At 44.6% G+C, this 22,634-nt stretch overlaps 1 protein-coding gene across 3 annotated transcripts in view; it reads right to left on the minus strand.

Moving 5' to 3' along the window:
• Nucleotides 1-22,634, minus strand: part of RCOR1 (REST corepressor 1) — a 559,543-nt gene that overhangs the window by 16,901 nt on the left and 520,008 nt on the right. For all 3 annotated transcript variants that reach the window (XM_044074531.1, XM_044074530.1, XM_044074532.1), the window contains 2 exons: nucleotides 21,710-21,763; nucleotides 14-65 (listed from right to left, as the gene is read on the minus strand). In XM_044074531.1, the coding sequence (XP_043930466.1) occupies nucleotides 14-65; nucleotides 21,710-21,763 (106 nt within the window). The remainder of the gene's footprint in view (nucleotides 1-13; nucleotides 66-21,709; nucleotides 21,764-22,634) is intronic.

A 22,634-nucleotide genomic window follows, 5' to 3' on the forward strand; every position in this document is an offset into this window, starting at 1 on the left:
CTACATTTCGTACCTTGCACAGCAAGAAGCTGCTCTTCATTTGTCCAGCGAGCAATGAATTTAATCTAAAAAGGAAAAAAAATCAGGAGAAAAATGCTTTAGAACTTGGCAATGGAGCTCATTAGATTTAAAGAAAACAAGAACAAACAAATATTTTCTTAGTCTATCATTTGATCTGAGGAGATCCTCCTTAAGGGGTTCTCAATGGGGGTTCATTCTGCCAAACAGAATTAAGACATTTCTGAAAATCCCTCAGTCGAAGAAGTATGTGTACCATTTCTAATCATGGCAGGACATCATGTGCTAGCTACATAAGCATGCCCATCCACATAGTCCAAGAGTTCACCCCTAACCCCAAGCGGTCACCTTAACGAACGTCAAATCAAGAAGTGACAATTAGGTTCTGACAATCTACACAATAAACAAGCAACACACAAATATATGCTTGCCTGCCTTACAGAAAACTCCAATGCCTAAGGCTGGTTAGGGGGAGGGGATACTGAAATCACTGGGGTGGGGTGACATAGTATATGAAAATGTTTGTTACATTAAGGACTCTCTGTGATAGGTCCGTAGTGCAGCAAAACCCCAAGAGGTAACCATTACAGTGGAAGGAGTCACAGGACAGTTCAAGGACCAAGGTCTGAAAGGCTGAATCCTGGACTGCACTGGTACCCAAAGGATGGTCAACTCATACAGCCATAACTGAGGCAAAGCTTGATGAAGGTGTGTGCAATGCTTTACAAAGAGTAAATGTTGAAAAATAAGAGCAACCAGCAACCATTCCTACTGTGCAGTAATGCTTTGACCACAGCATTCACAAGTGGATAGCTTACATCCCAAATGCAAAGGACAATGCAGCTGTCACTGGAACTTTTTTTTCTGGCAACAGCAAGCCCTCTCTTCCCAGAAGCAAAGGAAATGAACAGCTGGTTTGTCTCTATGAATCAGTGTACCCATTTCAGATAACACCTGAGCTGCACCCAAGCTAAAATCTTACTAAGGAATCCCTGAATGGGAGCCAACAGGAGCCAGATGACCAGTTAGAAGAACATAAGAAGCTCCACCCCCATAGGCAAACTACTAGTAAACAAGTTGGGTGCAAAGAGAGATGTAACTCAACGTGTACTAAAAGTGAAGCCCATCTAGAACAAACTCAAGTAAAACTGGAGTCGTTTACTTTACTGAGATAGTTTCTATATTGCCAGGGATCTCTGGTCCTGAAACCATATGTTTTCTGGCTATCAAACAGAAGCAATGAGAACAACTTTTGGTCTTTCTTTAATGACCTTTGTGATAAGACATTGAATAAGAAGGAATAGTGGGGAAGTATATTGAAGCCGCGGTGGTACAGCGGTAGCATTGTTGCCTCACATCAAGAGGTTCTGTTCGAATCACGGCTGGAGTGCCTTCTGGAGTCTGCATGTCCTCCCCGCGGTCGAGTGGCCTCTGAAAGACATGCGTGAATGGGCGTGCCTTCGCTGAAGGCTGGGCATCGGGCTGGCAATTTGGCACCATAAAAAAATCTCAAGTAACTGTAAAAACCAGACCAGGAAAAAGCTGCACCAGCAAGCAGGAAGTGGAATAATTCGTAGTAAATACAAAAAAGCAGATTCGTTGGTTCCAAACAAACACAATACGAAGTTCAAGTAGTTCTCAGTACCACAAAATCTTTAAACAACGCCGAACATCACAATCATGGTGGCAAATTCCCAGTAAATTCAGAGCATCCAAAACGGGCTACTACGTTTTGGATGCTCTGAATTTACTGGGAATTTACCACCATGATTGTGATGTTCGGCGTTGTTTAAAGATTTTGTGGTACTGAGAACTACTTGAACTTCGTATGTGTTTGTTTGGAACCAGCGAATCTGCTTTTTTGTATTTACTACGAATTATTCCACTTCCTGGTTGCTGGTGCACCATAAAAAAATCTACTGCCAATCATTAGCAGACCGGAGTTCCGCTGTGGCGACCCCTAACCGGGAAAAGCCAAAAAGACAAACAGTGGGGAAGTATATTCAAATCATCCAAGCTACAGAAAGACAGAACACATTTTCCATCAAATGCCTCCTGTACTGTTAAATAAGCAGGGTTATATGTGGGGGATGACCTCATTTCCCTGTGTTGGGAAAAACAGTTCCTGGGGTGCTCCATTTCTGGAAGACTTTGATCAAATAAAATTTCCTTATCCTTGGCTCCAGCACAGAACTGGTGTTGAAATGGGGGTGGAGGGCTGTAGAAGTGTTAATTTTCTCTGAAATGTGATAAACTGTCAAGAGTGATGAACATTTCTATGGTCCACTGCCTTTCTCACATCACTACCTGCATATGTGGCATGAGCGTGTACCTCCTTGTTTGTTCACATACCACATTACAGCCTCGAAGTCTGACCACATGAACAGGGGCTCTGATCTTACGTCCCCTTCTGAGCTTTTAAAGTAAGGAACAATACACGTAACTCCAGCTGGTCTATATGAAAACACTGCTTCTGGGGATTCATTTTTCCTGCAAAAAAAGATCCCAAATGAGATCCCTATATGGTTTATGTGAAACACCTTCTCCTGTAGGTTTACCCTCCCTCATCACAGCAGCCAGGCAGGGCCACCTAACTCACTACTGAATTATTCATCAGGCCTTGCATATTGTTTTGCTGCACAGACAGAAATCCTAGAATAAGACTGGTGGGGAATATTCACAACTCTACAATCCAGCAACAAGGTGCAACAGTAAGAGAAAAACTGAAAGTGTGATGACTGAAGCTTCAAAATTCACTGCAACACCACTTGCATCCTCAGGCATGCAAACTTAACTACTAAAAATGCAAATGCCAAACAGTCCAAGAGGCATAGTCTGAATGCTCCTCCATATTCATAGCCGAGCTGTCAAGCCAATGTTTTTCTAAGCTTTCTCCACGGGCAACAGATGACTAACACTGAACAGTGTCCAACACTACTGCTCTAATAAAGCTAAATCACTTAGATGGACCTACAGAAGATTCTCCTAACTTGAAGATACCAACTTGGGCTCCAACAAAGGGGGCACCCTAAACAAAATGGTACCAGGGAATCCCTCTGAGATACCAGCTTGGGCTCCAGCAAAAGGGGCACCCTAAACTAAACAATATCAGGAAATCCCTCAATAAGTACAGCTGACCAATTAAGGAAACATAAGCTTCTTCCCCAAGACCTCCACCACTATGAATAGACTACTGATAAAAATGGTGGACACATGGGAGAGATGAAACAGCAACAGAGTGTACTAAAAGTGAAGGCCACCTAGAACAAACTTAGGTAACCTCATACAAAGAGCTGAGACGGTGATGGGCCAGAAATCATTCCTACAAGTCTCACTACAACAACCAATTGGCCTACCACAACAAGGGCACATCATTAGAGTCATTATCCACAATAATGTGTACTGGATGTACTCAGTGCAGTTCCTGCTATCCAGGATGCGATGGAAGACATTGACTTCTTTCAGAAAAAAAGAAGAGACAAAGGCGTATCTCTGCATTTCTGCAAAGAAATAAACCATTCTACCATTCACTTTGCACAGCAGATTCTTGACTTGCTGTAAGAATTCTGCAGACAGTTACAATCTCACAGCTTAGCTCTTTATGGGAGGGGAACCAAATAAATCCAAGACACAGCCAGCTCTGACAAATTATGGAACTCACATGCTTGCAGCAACTGTTCCTCAAACTGAGGTACTTTGTACAGTCCTTTCACAAGTAGTCCTTTAAAGCAGTTAGGTGTGTGACTGCAATGCTGGCAAAGATGTTCTCCTTAGAGATTACGCTGGTAAAGCCAAGGATGCTTGGAGACACTTCCCATTTTTTTTTTTGCATAACTGAGGTGGCCTACAAGAGTGAACAAGTTCATGTGCTGGTACCTGTGGCAGTGTTTCATGTCATGCTCCTGCCAAAGGCAAGGAAAAGCTGATGTGTTTACTGGCCAGTGATCTGGTAACCAAAGAAAGCTTAGAAGGTTTTAGCATTTATGCACTCAGCAAAGACCCCCCCCCAAAAAAAAAGAGGTGAGATCCAAAGCATGACAAAAGCAGGAAATAACTATAGGGCACAGGGCTAAATGTGTGACTTTATATCATGTGCCATCTGCCAAGTGTGCAGGTATTAAAGTTCTCAAATGTCTCAAATTGGAGATGTCAGGAGAGGAACTCCCAATGGTTATCCAGTAAAGAAGGTATTCAAAGTTAGATCATTTGTTCTTTTACAGTTTCCAATCCTAAACCAGCAGCCAGAGTTTCCAATCCTAAACCAGCAGTCAGGTAACATTCCATCTCATAATGGATCTTGGAGGGAATGACTTGTTATGGGTTTTGTAGCTCAGCACTTCTATCCAAACTGAGGAGGAAAACATGTCAACCTACATCCTGACATTCAGACAGTGAAGTAGAAGACATAAACCAGGACTTACGGATAAGTTCTGTGTTATGCAATATATACCTATACAAGAACTGGCAACTCACAGACTGCTTCAGACCAGTAACAATTCAAACTGTTACGTCATGAAGAAGTGAAGTGAGCTCAAATATGCAACAGAAGATTTGTGCAAATGGCCTCATAACCACATGCAAATGAAACTGTGTATGGAAACAAATTCCTAATAATATGATAAATGTATGCCAGGTGAACACAGCTGCACTTCATAGTTGTGCGAGAAGGAAATGGCAAGTTAATGTATGCCTCAACGTAAAAGGGCATAGCCTGCTGGAAATACTGGAGTTGCTAACAGCAAAAATGCTTGGAGCAGCAGCATACCTTACCTACTAGTGCAGCAGATTATTACAAGTACATACAGTGCCATTGGAAACTTTGTCAGCAGGTGATACTCCACAGTTTCAATGACCAAAGGTTCATTGCTGCCCTAGGTTCACAGGAGGTTACTAAGGCATTTACAAGGCTAGCCATGTAATACTCATGTTTCCTAACTGACCATTGTTAGATGGTTCCCTAATTCACCATTGTTAGATGGTCTGATTGTTTGCAGAGCAAATTTATGATCAACACTGGCTGCCCTGTCCATGAGGGACATAGGTGCCATCACAGGGGTAAATTTACGGTCTCCTATCCAGTTGTCCAGGTTGTGCTTAAACAGAGTCACTGAGGAGCTCTGCTTAATGTGAATTGGGAGTTTATTCCAGAGTAGTGGCAGTCTCTGGCAGACATATCTGTCTCTCCAGCATGTTTTGTTTAAATTGCACACTAAGTTGAGATCTCTGGATTGAGTGACTCTTGTCCCATATGATTTGTGGATGTGCAGCATCTCTAATAAGGCAAGGTCAGAGACTGCTCTGTAGGCCAGGTGCAGGTCATCTCTCAGCAGTCTGTAGGACGCACATTACAGTGAGAAGGCTTTCAGTCTTTCCATGTAGGTCATGTTTTGGAGCCCCTTGTCAGCTACCTCTGTGGTCTCTCTAGCTGCTGCAGGTGTCTGGTGAGGTACATGCAGAAGAGAGTGTTGTACTGTACTAGCTGATGAGGATGGAGTACAGAGGAGTTATAACATCCTTGGTCTTGGATGCTATGCCTTTATTTATGAAGTGTGCAACGTAAAAGACTTTCTTTACCACTGTGGACACAGTAATCAAAGTTTAGACTGAGATCAACTTGTGTTCCCAATTCATGCACCACTGGGTTTGAGCTTAGGTGGTGCTGCCTACATCGTAATTTGCAGGAGCTACCTCTTTGCCAGAGGGGACAATGATGCACTTTTTTGCATTTGGTTTTAGACTATGACTTTGGCACAAATCATTTGTCTGTGTTAATCACTCCTGTACTATGTTACTATCATTAGGATCTCAATAATTGCTCCCAGTTTGCAGTCATCTCTGAACCTGGTAAGCCACAGGCCATCTACTTTCCAAAGTACTACTCTAGTCTACTTAGATTCCAAACAGTAGAGGGCCCAGCACAGAATCTTGTGGTACTCCACTGGTAACTGTTCTATACCCAACTTTGACAGTATGTTTTTTTTCGGTGTTGGCTAGCCATCTAGTGACATATGTGTTAATCCCTAGTCGGAGTCATGAGATTTCTTGATGAGACCTGAGTGGGGGATTGTGCTGAAAGCCTTGGCTAAATGAAGATAGACAGTATGTACTGCTTTGTCTTCATCCAGGGCTTTGATGACATTCCTGAAGAAGTCCACCAGGTTTAGTAAGCATGATCTACCCTTAACGAAGCCAAACTGGGTTGGGTCAAGAGTCTGAAGGTTGCCTATGTCCTTGTTGATAAGGTCCTTGATGACTCTTTCCATGGCCTTGCAGATAAGCCTGGTTAGGCTTATGGGTCTATAGCTCCCAGGGTCAGTCAATGGACCCCCTTTGTGTAAAGGTATTACAGTTGCTGTAACAAAGCCAGTACTCAGGGTATGGTTAAAGAAAGTGCCAAGTGGATCCGCTATGTCATGCTTTAAGTTGTTTAGCAAAGCAGCGTGGGATGTTATCTGATCCCACACAGGCCATGTTTTTGGCCTTGCTGAGCACGGATATGACCTGCTCACTGAAGATAATAGGGACAGGACAGGTGGCAGTTATGATAGGGGTATGGCTGGTGGAGACAGATGGGTGAAGTTTGCACCAAATCTGTCAGCCAACAGGTTGGCAATTTCCTCAGCGTCCATGTGAGTGGTACCATCCACTATGAGTTTGGAACATAGCTGGGTACTACCTTTTAGATTTCGGATGTAGCTAAAGAATGCCTTATGATTATCTTTAGTTAGGGAAGCTAATTTAGCCTCATAACTAGTTTTAGAGAACTTTATCAGACATTTGATCTCTGGAGGGTATTATTTCTCTTGTTCTTAGACATCAGTTTCTTCCTTTTGTTATATAATTGTTTTTACCTGATGTCCACCAGGGTGGCTTGTTTTTACTGGAGGACTTGGGTTTAATGCTGGCAAGTGCAGCAGAGTCAATACAGTTGTTTAATTCGTTATACAGGATGTTTGTGTACCCCCTATACATAAGAGTCATTGTTAGCTGTGTTAGCAGGGGGGTTGAAACCGTTCAAACCATCACTTAGTAGGCTATAGTTTGTTTTGGAGAAGTCTCTCATTTTACTGCTCATGTAGAGGTGTCAGGTCTGATCATTACTTTGAATGAGACAGATTTATGGTCTGACCTTACTAGAGGGGGCAGAACATGGGGGGGGGGGGGTAGTACAGTGACCCCCCCCCATATTGGTGAGTACTAAGTCCAGAACATTTCAGCCCCTTGTGGGGGAGCAGACTAACTACTCCAGAGCAATTGTACTAACAAAGTCCAGGAACCTCAGGACAATCAAGTTTGTGCTCCTGTATGTTGCCCACTCCATAGAAGGACAGTTGAAATCTCCCATAACCAAGGTGTTTTTCTGTATAGTGCGCGACTCTAGCAAGTCCAGGTAGGCAGTGTGCTTCGCCTGGTTCATGGTGGGGGACCTATACCTGTGGTAGAGTGTTTTACCTACAGTTATTTGGACCTAGAGTAGCTCAAGAGAGTTGTACTGTTTAAATGAAGATGAATACACCTCCACCTTTGGTTTTTTCAAGCTCGTTTTCAGATCTGAACAATGTGGACGGCATTGTAGCCACTGCTCTCTGCTGCCGTGAACCAAGTCTCTGTGACTGCACAGATGTCAGCATCTTCCCAGGTGAGGAGGGCTTCCAGGGAGTGCAATGTCCTGTTTAGACTCCTAGCATTAAGCAGCATAACCTTGAGTTTGCCTGTAGTGGATTTTTTAAGTTGGATGTTTTGTTGTTTTGGTATTGCCTAAAAAAAGCACTATGGGGAGGCAAGTATCTTTGCTAATATTCAAAAGCCTAGAGGGGACAAGTGAAGACCCATTTCTGTCTTCCCAGGCTGACAGATACTGGATCTCCCTGGATTGACACCAGAAGCTAAGTCAATTGCTGAAGTCAATCATTTTCTGTTTATACTATGGCATCGTCCTGGGTGAAAGTAGAATGCTGCTTAGGGCTAGGAACATACATGCCTGGGACACATAATCTGAGAGTTCAGTCATGTCTCTCCTCTTGTAGTCCAGGGAGGTATGTCTCAAGTCATTCACTACAACATTTACTATGACAGTCATAACTCTAATTGTAGAGCTGACTGGGACATCATACAGGCCTTGGTTGACCTGTGTCACACATGGAATCAACACAAATGCAGTCTTTCCTTACCTGTGGAGACCAAGACACATAGATCTTTCTAGAGCAGCCACTGGGGTACACTGGGTATTACACACGCTTCCATATCTACAGCATCTAACAACTTCCTCAACAAAATCTTTCAACATGTGGATGAGCATACGTGGTTTCTTAGTGCATCACAGGAGAGTTCTAGCACCATGCATGCCTTCTACTACAGTGACTATCTCCCTGAGGCAGCAGGTGTTAGAGTGCACATATCTAGTAATAATAGCCCTACTAGGCCTACAGTCACAAATGTCAGGGACTACCAGGCAGTGTGTGATGAAAATAGGACCTCAGCCAATGTGTTTGCACAGCACCCAAGCAGATCACATGATTCACACACATGGCACACATCTCGGTTGCATCTCCATTTCCACAATAGTGAAATACCACAGGGCTACCCAGCTGGTAAGTGCAGGTTCTCTGCCTGATGTTGAAGTATACAGCTACACTTATTCTGTGCACAAGAGTGCAAATGTAGTAAGCCTACCCCCCAAAACCCCCCAAAACGTATACTGTGTTACCTACAGGTGATGCTAGATACCAATGAAGCCCTAACTTATAATAGCTATATCAAATCTCTATACAGAGTGGCAAAACATAAGTACGACACCACACACAAAAACCCATAATACTGTACAGCATGTTTTCAGCTTGCTGAAAGTCTGCTTCTCTGCCTTAACATGTTGGGGGGGGGGGGCACTTTAGTGTGACCCAGCCACATCTTGCAGGATGTTCTTAGCATGTTGTATGCTCCACATGTTCCATAATATTCTGGGAAGGAGGCAGGCTGTGCAGGCCCAAGACACCAGTACAACTGAATCACTCAAGTACACAGGCAACTAGGACGGAACATCATCATCATCCAATGAGAATGGTGGAACAGCAGAAAAGTACAGTTGTGTACCTACCATAAATGTAGATGTTTGAGTGTATTCACTGTTGCAGTCATTACACTTGGGTTATCCTGCTGGCAGGCTACCCACAGTCGGCCTGAATTCCAAAGTCCTGGTTCAGCGTCGGTTGCTGTCGCCTCTTCCCTGATGTCAGAGTGCCAGGGGTATAAAAGATGCAGCCGACGCCATTTTCTTCAGTTTTTCTTGTCCCAGATGTCAGGTGCCCCCAAAAGGGTAGGCTGTAAAAACATTGCTAATAAAAGTATCACTAATATACATAAAACCTTCATCTACAAGCAAATACGCCACATAGGTTGTATAGGATAGAGAAGGACAGAGAAGTCTCAGCAAAGAAGGGGATATGGTGGGTGGGTAACCTGGACTGCAACAGTGAATACACTCGAACATCTACATTCATGATAGGTACACAACTGTACTATGTTCATCGTGTTTCACTGTTGCAGTCATTACACTTGGGTTGAATACCAAAGCAGAGGTAGGGCAGCTGGGTCTAAATAGCATTAGGAGTGGCTATAAGGCCCTGCAGAACTGCAGTGGCAAAGCCTGCTCTGGATTTAGAGTAAAGAGGTAAGTGGTAGTGCTTGGTAAAAGTGTGCACTGAAGTCCAAGTTGCAGCCTCCAAAATATCCTTGGTTGGTACTCCTTTGAGGAAGGCTGCTGAGGTGGCTGCTGCCCTGGTAGAATGTGGTCTAATGCCCTTGGGCACTGATTTGCCATGTTGAGAATAGCAGAAATGAATGCAGTGTCCTATCCATTTTGAAATAGTCTGCTGCTTTGAGACAGCCTTTCCTTGTGATCCTGCAGCATATGCCACTAAAAGATGCTCAGTCTTTCTGAAAACTTTAGTTTTGTCCAAGTAGAAGCGTAGCTGTCTGTGTATGTCCAAAGAATGCAGAAGTCTCTCCCTCTTTATTTTGTGGGTTTGGATAAAAAGTAGGCAAATGAATGGCTTTGGTTAAGAGCCACACTGGACACTACCTTAGGCATAAATGTTGGGTTTGTCCTTCGAGAAACCCTGTCCGGATGGAAGCTAATAAAAGGTTCCACAGCCATTAATGCCTGTAACTCTGAGACTCTTCTTGCTGAAGTTATTGCAAGGAGCAGAGCTGTTTTCCATGATAAGAATTTAATATCAGCTGTATTGGCTGGCTCAAAAGGAGGCAGTGTGAGTTTTACCATGACAAAATTGAGGTCCCATGCAGGTACTGGTGCTCTCCTTGGAGGTCTTATGTTTTTGACCCCCCCTGAGGAACTGCCTAAACAATGGATGTGAAAAAATTGGTGGTTCTGTATTGTAATGAGCTGAAATGGCAGTGGCATGGATCTTAACTGATGAGAAGGATAGGCCTTTGTCCAATATCTCAGTCAGATATTGTAAAATCTGAGGAATATCTGGTACAAGCGTGTCAATTCCTTGCGCCTGGTTCCAAGCACAGAATCTCTTCCATTTTTCTGCATAAGATTTCCTGGTGCTGGGCCTCCTGGCCTCAAAAATAACACCCATAACCGCTTTAGAGAGAGGTGTATTCTGAATGGTCTCACTATCCGCCATGCAGCGAGATTTAGGGTTCTGAGTTGGCTGTGCAGGATCTGATTGTTTTGTTGGGTCAGCAAATGAGGAATTTAAAGCAATGTCCAGGCTGGGCCTTGAGACAAGCTCCTTAAGATTGGGTACCAGTGTTGGTGCGGCCAACCTGGGGCAATCAGTATCATATGTGGCTTCTCTTGTCTGACCTTTAGGAGTACCTTTGGGAGGAGAGGCAGTGGAGGAAAGGCATATACTGTAAGGTTGTTCCAGCTAAATGACAAGGCATCCACTTTCCATGCTTGGTTGTGATAAGTCCTTGTGCAGAATCTCTGAAGTTGGCAGTTGTGAGGGGAGGCAAAAAGATCCATGTCTGGGCATCCCCATTTCCTTGTTATCATGCTGAAGATTTGTAGATCTAATTTCCACTCTTGAGGATCCATGAGGTTTCTGCTCAGTTCGTCTGCCAGAGCATTTGTTTTTCCTGGCAGGAATTGTGCTTGCAGGTGTACTTGGTAGGTCAATGCTGTGTTCCACAAAATCATGGCTTGTCTGCAGGGGGGGTAGGAATGCGTGCCCCCCTGCTTGTTTATGTACCACATAACTGTGGTGTTGTCCGTCTTTATCAGCAGCTGCCCTGGATGAAGTAGGTCCTTGAAGGCTGTCAGGGCATTTTGTACAGCTAGCATCGCTTTTTGATTGATGTAAAGATGCCTTTGGCTTGGGGACCATGTGCCCTGAATGCATTTTCCTGCCATGTGGGCCCCCCAGGCATAATATGACGCATCTGTTGTTAGTGTTTGACTGGCTGTGGGTAAAGTGAATGGCTGTCCCTTGTTGTGGTGACAGGCCTGTGCCCACCATCGAAACTCCTGTTGCAGGCAGGGAATGAGTGAAATTAATGATTCCAGGCTGTGGCAATGTTGAGTCCAAACACTTTTTAGATACCATTGTAGTTTCCTCATATGCAGTCTTGCATATGGAATTAGCAGAATGCAGGAGGCCATGTAGTCCACAGCCTAGATAATTTTTCTTGCAGATAACTGGGTCTTTGTTGCCATGCTTTCGAAGTAAGAAGTCAGTTGCCTCTGTTTGTCTGGCATGAGATAAGCCATCTGGGCAGTTGTATAGAGGCAGGCAACAGCCAGGAATATTATCTCTTGAGAGGGTACTAGTTTTGATTTCTTTTCGTTTACTGTGTACCCTAGGCAAATTAGTAATCTTTTTACAAATGCCAGATGCTTTAGTAGAATGTCTTTGGTCTCTGCTTGAATAAGGCAGTCGTCCAAGTAGGGATATATCTGTATTCCTCTGTATGCAAAATGCAATTACTGGTGCCTGGCATTTTGTGAAGACCCTGGGCGCAGTAGATAAGCCAAAGGGCAGTGCAGAGAATTGATAGTGCATTGAGCCAGCTATGAATCTGAGGTATCTTCTGCAAGATTGTCTGATTGGGACATGCAGGTATGCCTCTGAGGTCCAAATTACAAGCCAAGCCTTCTTTCCCAGCATGGGCAGAAGCTGTTGCAGAGTCAACATTTTGAATTTTGGTACGTCCAAAAAAGCGTTAAGAATAGACAGGTCCAGAACTGGTCTCCATGCTTTGTCCTTTCTTGGTACTAGGAAAAGTCTTGAGTAAAATCCTTGTCCCTGCTCCTGTTGTGGCACAGGCTGAATGGCCTTCATGTCCATGAGAGATGTTATTTGTTTTAGAGCCTCTGCCCATTGATTGTGTGGCAGGTCTGGCATACCTTTGGCTTTGGAAGGGTGTGAAAGTGGAACCTGTAGCCCTGAGAAACTATGTTTAGGACCCATTTGTCCTGTGTAATCATGTGCCAATTTTGTGAAAAAAGTGCTAGCTTTCCCCCCAAGGGTGCTGCCAAGAGAGAAATGCTTGGCATTGGCAGAGGGAAGTCATTGGGACTGTTTCCTATATAGCTGTGATTTGTCTTCTCCGCTTTTGGAGGTAGACTCACCCCATTGTTTGGGCCTGTATGAGCCCTGGGGCTGTTGCCTGCCTCTAGGGCATCTGTATCGGCCTCTTTGTGGTCTGTCTGACACGGGAAAGGGCCAATTCTTAGAAGGCCAGTTCCTGCTAAATCTGGGTGGCTGTACCTGTAAGAAATCTTTCACTGTCTGCATAGATTTAGCTTTATCCGCCATTTTCTTCAACACCTCTTCTGCCTTAACACCAAATAAAGTATCATGCTGTAATGGAGCATCCAATAATTTTGCTTTAACATGATCAGGCAGAGCCTGTTCCTTTAACCAAGCATGCCTTCTAATAACAGAACCTGTTACAGCGGCCCAGCAAGAGGCCTCTAGTGAATCATAACCACATTGCAAAGTATGTTTTCCCACTTGTTCAGCTGCATGCAATACATCCTGCAATTCTTTGTTCTCAGAACATTCAGAATTTGTCAACATTTTCTGTTTTAACAAGGACATTAAGTATTGCTGATATTTGAGCATATGAAACTGACAATTTAAAGCCCTTACAGACAAGGTAGCAGAAGTGTAGACTTTTTTCCCCCATCTGTCCAATGCCCTAGAATCTCTATCTGAGGGGACAGGGTTTTTAGCAGTAGCAGCCTTGACCCCTTTGGGACCCTGAGAGATAGTTTCTGGGTCAGCAGCAGGGTTTTTATATACAAATTTATGAGAATCTGGAACCCTGTAGTACCTGTCCAGCTTAACAGGTGCAGGAGGTAAACAGTCAGGAGACAGGCTGGACTCCGAAAATACATCTACAATGTCTAGAACAGGTAGAATTGCAAGAGGTCTGTGCTGAGGAAGTAGAAGAAAGTCTCTAAGCCTTTTCTTAGAATCTGAATAATCTTGGCTCTCTCAGTGGAAATGCTCCCTCATGGTATGCAGGGTTTCCCCAAATGAGTAATCCTCAGGAGGAGAAGCCGAAGGAATTGATTCTTCAGCATCAGAATCCACATAGGTAGGAATAGAATATCCCTGTTCTGAAAATGAGTCAGAGGAAATGGAAACCTTTTCAGACAAATCATATTCAGTATCTTGCCTAGGCCTCTTATCAGGAGGGGGATGGGAACCCCTGATCAAAGTAATTAGGTATTCGGCCATTTTGAGCATCTGTTTCTTAGGCATGGAAGTCTGTCCTGGTGAATGCTGTACTTGTTTCCTTGTCTTTAAAACTGTTTGAGACTTTGTCTTGGATGCTGAAGTAGGCTTGATATAAAGCTGTGTAGGTCTGAAAAAGTACAGTTTTGTACCTACCATAAATGTAGATGTCCGATAGATATGCAACTGCAGTCATAACATATGGATTGTCCTGCCTCAGGCAGCCCTCGGTCGGCCGGATTCCAAAGTCTGGGTCCGACGTCGGCTGATTTCGCATTTCTCTCCGATGTCAGAGCGGCTGGAGTATATAAGCATCAGCCGACGCTATCTTCTTCAGTGTTTCTTGCCCCAGATGCTAGGTGCCCTCCAATGAAGGCTGTAATCAAATTGGAAGACAAAAATAGGTTTCCAGACAATAAATAAGCAATAAACAGATACACCACAACAGACATCCCCAGCTACGGATAATAGGGATAGGAGTGGACCCAAGGCATAGAGGGGAAGGAGGGAGGGAAAACCCGACTGCAGTTGCATATCTATCGGACATCTACATTTATGGTAGGTACAAAACTGTACTATGTCCTTCAAGAATGCAACTGCAGTCATAACATATGGGTTGAATACCATAGCTTAGCTGGGGGAGGTGGTATGCTCTAAGAAAAGGATGGTGTAGCTATCAATCCCTGCAGGACTGCCGAAGCAAAGCCTGCTCTGGATCTGGAATATAAAGGGAGGTTGTAGTGTTTGGAGAATGTATGCATGGAGCTCCATGTAGCAGCTTCTAGAATGTCTTTTGTAGGCACCCCTCTTAAGAATGCTGTAGAGGTGGCTGTAGCTCTGGTGGAGTGTGGTCTGACATTGGCTGGTACACTCTTTCCATGGAAGGAATAACAGAATCTGATGCAATGCCCAATCCATTTTGAAATAGTCTGTTTGGAAATTGCTTTTCCTTGTACTGCAGGTGCGTAAGCTACAAGAAGCTGATCAGACTTCCTACTGGTCTTGGTTCTGTCCAGGTAGTAGCGAAGTTGTCTGTGAATGTCCAAGGTATGCAACAGTCTTTCCCCTTTGTTCTCAGGATTGGGAAAGAAAGTAGGCAGGTGAATTGCTTGATTTAAAGAAACCCTAGATACCACTTTTGGCAGAAAGGTAGGGTTGGTTCGTAAGGAGACCCTGTCTCTGTGAAAGGTTATGAACGGTGGTATTGCCATTAGGGCCTGTAATTCCGAAACCCTTCTTGCTGAGGTAATTGCCAACAGGAAAGCTGTCTTCCATGAGAGAAATTGTAAGTCCACAGAAGCTGCTGGCTCAAAGGGGGGTAGAGTCAGTTTTTCTAGGACAAAGTTGAGGTCCCAAGCTGGTACTGGAGCCTTTCTCGGTGGCTTTATATTCTTGATTCCCCTAAGGAATTGCCTTAACAACGGATGTGAAAACACAGGTGGATCAGTGTTGTATCTAGCTGAAATAGCTGAAGCATGTATTTTTATGGAAGAATATGAGAGTCCATTCTGTAGCATATCTGCCAAATATTCCAGAATGAGTGGGATGTTCAATAATGATGCATCATGACCCTTGCTGGTATTCCAAATGCTGAATCTCTTCCATTTTGCTGAGTAAACCTTTCTGGTGGATGGTCTTCGGGCTTCTGTTAGTATCCGCTGAACTTCCTTAGAGAGAGATAGATTGAGGTTTATTCATGGGATCTCCCAAGCTGTTAGCTGCAGCGTCTGAATGTTGGGATGTACTGTCTTGAAGTTGTGTTGAGTCAAAAGTTGGGGCCATTGGGGAAGGGCCCACTTTTTGTTGTGACATATGCTCCGTAGTAGTGGGTACCAGTGTTGTCTTGGCCGGTCTGGAGCTATTAGGATCCCCTTGGGCTTCTCTGCTTTGATCTTTAGTAATACTGTGGTCATAAGTGGCAGAGGTGGGAATGCATAGATTTTTAGGAAGTTCCAGTTGAATGAGAGAGCATCTATTTTCCATGCTTGTGGATGATATGTCCTTGAACAGAACTTTTGTAGATGATGATTGAGGTGGGAGGCAAATAGGTGTACTTCTGGCCTGCCCCATGTCGAGGTGAGTCGTATGAAGATTTTTGGATGTAACCTCCACTCGTGGGGGTCCAGGAAATTCCTGCTTAGGTTGTCCGCCAGCACATTGTCTTTGCCTGGAACAAACTGGGATTGCAACTGTATGTTTAGGCTCAGTGATTTTTCCCAAAGATTCATTGTCAGTCTGCAAAGGGGGTAAGAATGGCTGCCCCCCTGCTTGTTTATGTACCACATCACAGTGGTGTTGTCTGTCCGTATTAGCAGGTGACCTTGCTGAAGTTGTTGTCGAAAGGCCTCGATGGCATGCATTACTGCCAGCATTTCTTTTTGGTTGATATGCAGATGTGTTTCCTTTGGAGACCATTGTCCTTGAATACATCTGCCCTCCATGTGCGCCCCCCATCCTAGGTCTGAGGCGTCTGTGGTCATGGTCTGTGTTATCTGAGATTTTTTGAACGACATACCTGTGTTTGCCTGGCTTACCGAGGCCCACCATAGAAATTCCTTTTGTAGGCATGGAATGAGCGGTATGGTTGTCTGTAGGTTGTTGCTGTGTTGAGACCATAAGCTTTTTAGGTACCATTGAAGCTTTCTCATGTGTAGTCTTGCTAATGGCACCAGTAGAATGCAGGATGCCATGTAACCCAGGGCCTGTAGGAATCTCCTTGCAGTCATCTGGGTGAGCTTTGCCAAACCTTTGAAATAATGAGTTAACTTCTTTTGCTTGTCTTCTGTCAGGTAAGCCATTTGAGAGGCTGTGTCTAGTTTGGCTCCTAAGAAGGTTATTTGCTGGGATGGCTGAAGTCTTGACTTTTGGAAGTTGACTGTGTATCCCAGAGCCTGTAGCAATTGTATGACATAATTCAAGTTTTTTGTCAAAATCAGTTCGTCGTCCGCTTGTATGAGGCAGTCATCCAGGTACGGGTAAATTTGGATCCCCTGGAGCCTGCAATGAGCAATTACTGAAGCTAGGCATTTCGTGAATACTCTGGGCGCAGTAGATAAGCCAAATGGCAATGCTGAGAATTGATAATGCTCTGGCCCTGCAATAAATCTGAGGTATCTTCTGCAGCTGTGTCTGATAGGGACATGCAGGTATGCCTCCCTGAGGTCCAGAGTAATCAGCCAAGACCCCTTGCCCAGCATGGGAAGGAGTTTTTGCAGAGTCAGCATTTTGAACTTTGGTACTATGAGAAAAGTGTTTAATGCGGACAAATCCAGTATTGGTCTCCATTGAGTTTCTTTTCTTGGAACAAGGAACAGTCTTGAATAAAACCCCTGGCCTTGTTCTTGTTGTGGAACTTTTTCTATTGCTTTGATCTGAGCAAGCAGAGAAATTTGCTGGATAGCCTCTGCCCTCTGGCTTTGTGGTAGGTTTGGCATGCCTTGTTTTCTTGGCAAGGTATGAAAGTGGAACCTGTAACCTTGGTCTATAATGTCCAAAATCCATTTGTCCTTTGTCAATCTGTGCCAATTGTCTGAAAACAGAGATAATTTTCCGCCCAAAGGAGCTTCTGTTTGCTCCTTGGTCAGCGGAAGTAGAGGAAAGTCATTGGGATTGTCCCTGTGGGGCAGGAGAAACCCCTGTGTCACTTCTTTGGTTTGCTGGTTGCCATTGTCGCCCCTGTAGGAACCTCTGTATTGTCCTCTTCCTCGCCACGCCTGTTTTTGCCCCTTTGAAATCTTTCAGGATTAGGAAAGGACCAGTTTTTAGAAGGCCAATTCCTGCTGAATCTGGGTGGCTGAACCTGGAGGAAATCTTTGACTGTCTGAACTGACTTGGCTTTTTCCTCAATGGACTTTAACACATCTTTAGCATTAGCACCAAAAGCTTGTTCTTTTCCAAGGGTGCATCAAGAAGTTTTGCCTTAACATGATCTGGTAGAGGTTGTTCTTTTAACCATGCATGTCTCGAATGACCGCCCCTGTCATAGCTGCCCTACATGAAGCTTCCAATGCATCATATCCACACTGAAGAAAGTGATTGCTAACTTGCTGAGAATTATGTACAGCCTCCTGTAAAGACTTCCTATCTAAAGGTTCAGGAGAGGCCAAAGTTTTCTGTAAATCATCTAACAGGTAATCCTGATATTGAAACATATGAAAGAGACAATTGAGAGCTCTCATAGATAAAGTAGTGGAGGTGTAAACCTTCTTCCCCATCTCTAATGACCTAGCTTCCCTGTTGGAAGGCAAAGGGTTTTTGGAGGTGGTAACTGAAACCCCTTTCGGTCCCTGTGAAATTGTTTCTAAATCAACAGCATGGGCCCTAAAGAAATGAGAATGAGTCTCTGGGACCCTATAGTATCTGTCAGGCTTGGCAGGAGCAGGAGGGAGAGTATCAGGGGTAACACTGGAATCAGAGTATAGATCATCCAAAACATCAAGCACAGGAGGTATAGCTAAGGGCCTGTGTTGGGGCTTTTTAAGGAAGGTTTGAAGGCGCTTTCTGGAATCAGAATATTCCTGGCCTTGCCACTTAAAATGTTCCCTCATGGAATGCAGAACTTCCCCAAAAGAAATATCCTCAGGAGGGGAGGCCGAAGGGATGGAGTCCTCTGCATCTGAGTCCTCATAGGTCTGGAAGGGCTCTTCCTGGCTATCGGAGTGAACAGAGTCCTCAGAATCTTCATCTGAAGGGAGAGGGTCAGAGGGTTCAACCCTGGGCCTCTTATCAGGAGGAGGCTGGGATCCTCTCTCAGGATGGGCCTGGGAACCTCTGATCATGGAAATTAAGTCTGCGGCCATAGTCATGATTTGTGCTTCAGGAGTAGGCTGAGGTAAGGCTTTGGCAGTAAGGTGCTTGGTCTTGCTGGCTGCCTTAGCACGTGTGTAGGCCTTGATAGACATGGACATGGGAGGCCTAGCAGCTCCACATGCAGGAGTGACCTTATCCACAGCAATGGTCTCTGGCATTTCCTCGGTTTCAGTATCCGGAGGAAAATCAATAACTGGCGTCGGTGTGGTCTCCGGTATCGGCGGTATCGGTAACGCGGTGTCTTCGGTTCGGAGCGGTGAAATAACCGCCTCAGAGGGAACCGGGGCACTCACGGTAGGTTTTGGCGTGGTGTCGGAGGAAGACGCGGGCCGAGGATGTCGGTCCCGGTCTTTTCGTTTCTTAGGAGTCTGCAATGTCGGTAGTTCCGATGGCATCTTATAATCGTATTTTTCGCCGAAAAAGTCTTCAGCGAACTCCGCCCGGTGCCTGAGAGTGCGCTTATTGAAGCGAGCACAGGCGGCACAGACCGAGACGTCGTGGTCTGGGCCAAGGCAAGGAAGGCAGTAAGAGTGGAAATCCTTATGAGGTATTTGTTTACCACAAGACAAACAATTATTTACTTTTTCAGTAATTTCTGACATCGGCTGAGGCAAGAAAAGGTCCCCAATGGGGTACTTAGCTTTTTTGATGACTTCGGAATCGAAGAATACAGGAGCTGACCTACCGGCACTTGCGAACTGCTTCTGCTTCGGGCACCGCGCGGCAAGAAAGACTGAAGAAGATGGCGTCGGCTGATGCTTATATACTCCAGCCGCTCTGACGTTGGAGAGAAATGCGACATCAGCCGACGTCGGACCCAGACTTTGGAATCCGGCCGACCGAGGGCTGCCTGAGGCAGGACAACCCATATGTTATGACTGCAGTTGCATTCTTGAAGGACATCACCCTCAGAAGCCGATGCCTGCTCAGCGGCTCCTGGACCAATCTGAGGGATTAGTTTCCGAAGGGCCAATACCTCGAGTATCCAGAGGCCTAGTTGTCTCCACGTAGGAGTTGGAGGTGGCCTGTGGCTCTGAGGTAGCAGGTGTCAGGGGCTGTGAAAGCGCCTCACTGAGCACCGGCGACTGGCCTAGAAGAGGCTTCGTCGTAGGTTTTGGACCTCGGATGCCTGTCCTTTTCTTTCTCCTTGCGCTTTTTATGAATTCCAGTCGTCTGTTGTTCCGACGGCATTATATAGTTAAACCTTCGGCCAAAATAATGAAATGCAAAATCGTACCAATGCTTAATAGTGTGTTGGTTAACTCTAACAAAACCGATAACTAGCAACGTCGTGGTCAGGGCCTAGGCAAGGAATACAGTAAGAATGAAAATCCTTATGAGGTATTTGCTTCCCACAAGAAATACAATTATTAACTTTTTCTGACATCGGTCTGGAGCAAGAAAAAAGTTTCCCCAACGGGGTACTTAGCTTTATAGAAGACTTCGGATCTGAAATTCAATTTCGAAAATCTCAGGAGTCGGCCGACCGGCACTTGCGAACTACTTTTGCTTCGGGCACCGCGCGGCAAGAAAGACAGAAGAAAATGGCGTTGGCTGCATCTTTTATACCCCTGGAGCTCTGACATCAGGGAAGAGGCGACAGCAACCGACGCCAGACCAGGACTTTGGAATTCAGGCCGACTGCGGGTAGCCTGCCAGCAGGATAACCCAAGTGTAATGACTGCAACAATGAAACACGAACATCCAACAGCTGCACAGCCACTAACCCACACAGTAAGAAGCAAGTAGTGGCATCTAGCACAGATGTATGCTCACTGGTAAGCAAACACTGACGATGCCTTGTCACACAGAACAAACATGATGCATACAGCAGTAATATCTGGCTATGCTGGTCAGAGCATTGTCAAGACACACTGTGCACCCATGCATTTCCATGTTTACCACAAAGAAGGGAGTATGGAGTGGGTCACAATATCATATACAGATGAGGCTCTAGGAACAGGGTGACATCTCTGTCTACATACACTGGATGGGAAGCACATTACAGGAACTGACACGGAGGTTCAAGGTGATGGGTAGTCATGATAATAGATAATGTCCTCATATGACTGCGTGACAGTGCTACTACATGACTGTGACCTGCAGTCACTATGTTGGCTTACTGCATTAGGACTTTGGGTCTCCCTTGACAGGGATGGTGTGTGACTGCAAGACTGTCACCTGGATGGAGTCCACTCATAACAGAGCACGCCACCAGACACCAAGTGCTCTGGCCATCCATGACAAGAGTGGTGGGCAGAGCACTAGAAACCTCCACATAAGGTGAGGACTGTGTACCCAGTAATGGTCCCTCTACACTGACACCCCTGGTATGTAGCCAACCTTAACCTTGGACAGTACTACTAATATGAAGGCACTGATGATGGCACTGGCAATCCTCCACAAAGAGGTGAGGAGAGAATGTTGTGTGCTACCACAGATACCATATCACAAATAAGGAATGTGTCTGTGGACTCCAAGCCAGCATGAATGCCACTCAACATACAGATTTGCTCATTGTCGGCCTAGGTTGCAGCATACTGAGTTTGGATGATATTGTGGTACATCTGCTTACTAATCCTGAGTGTTACCTGCAAGTCAGGGGCCAGCTGCAATACAAGACGACACTGGGCACCCCACTGATGCTGTGACATGTACACTCACCTCAGACAAGAGTGCACTCATCTTGTTGTTGTGTCTTTCGGCTTTTCCCGGTTAGGGGTCGCCACAGCCGAGCTCCAGTCCGCTAATGATTGGTAGTTGATTTTTACGTGCCGAGTTACCAGCCCTGATGCACAACCTTCAACGAAGGTACGCCCATTCACGCATGTCTCCACGGAGAAGATGCTCTAGCTGAGAATCAAACCGGACAGCGTCTTATTGTGAGGCGACAACGCTACCGCAGTACCACCACCGCTTCCCTAACTTGAGCATGTCACAGCTCCTTCCTTCAGTTGACTCTCACTTCCTGAGCTGTTTCACCTCTGCTACCTACAGCTTTTAAAACCATTAACTACTGTCCAGAACATACTACATACAGCTGCTACATCATGCATTTTTGCTTTTGAGATTTCCTCACTTATAAATGACATACGAATGCATATTTAAAATGATTACATTAAGTGTAAAATTAGCTAAGAGTTTTGTTACGCATTGTATAAACTCACCCCTGGATCACTCTTGGAACTCAGCTTTGCCTCAATGTGCCTTTGACTGTTGAGCTGTAAATAAAGTTAATCAAAAATTTGTTTTACTTGCTTTTCAAACTTGAAAGTTCAGCAGCAGTGACAAACTGCAGTAAGACAATACAAAGTGCAATGCAGGACATACAACTGTTACCAATTAGATTTATTTTATATACTTTTAGTGTATCTTGTAGATGGTACTACTGTCTAACAATGACACAACCAGTGACATACATGGGATTGCTTTAATATGTGACTTCTAAGTATGCAAAAAAAAGGTACACAGTCATATAAAATAGCATCCGAGAGATATCAAATTGCCATAACAATAACGCTGTTTACAAGCAAATTCACACAGATCATGAATGTCATTTTAAATTCTAAGTGCTACAAGTAGTTATAAACCCAGAGGGTGGAAATGGCAGACACTACTTCAGGCTGATGATGGGTAAGCCTCTAACAGCCAATTTTCTACTAAATCAGTGCTAAGGGTTTGACCACTGTCGAATACATGTACTGAACTCTACGCGATGTTCAGTTTTATACTGAATGTATGTATTGGTTGCATGTATTGTTTTTATTCAATAAAGAAAAAGATGCTGAAAACCTTGTTTTAATAAACCAGAGAGAGTTTGTGAAGTTTCCTTTGTTTGATACTAGTCTCATTTTAACTCATACTACCAGTGCCAACGCATTTCTAGTGAATGGTTTCACCCTGGTAAAGTCAAAAGATAACACTACAGATATATATACTGGTAAGCATGTAAGTTGTGCACATGTGTGTCTGTATGTCTAAGCCTGACAATATCCATCTTAGCTTTCCTCACTATGTGCACCAGTGTCAAAGAGCAAAATGTCAGCACAGTACTACTTCCCACTGCAGGTTTCTCAACTGCTTTACAAAACC

This window comes from Protopterus annectens, chromosome 6.part0 (genome assembly GCF_019279795.1).
Source record: "Protopterus annectens isolate FY-2018-M chromosome 6.part0, PAN1.0, whole genome shotgun sequence".
Classification (NCBI taxonomy): Eukaryota; Metazoa; Chordata; order Ceratodontiformes; family Protopteridae; genus Protopterus; species Protopterus annectens.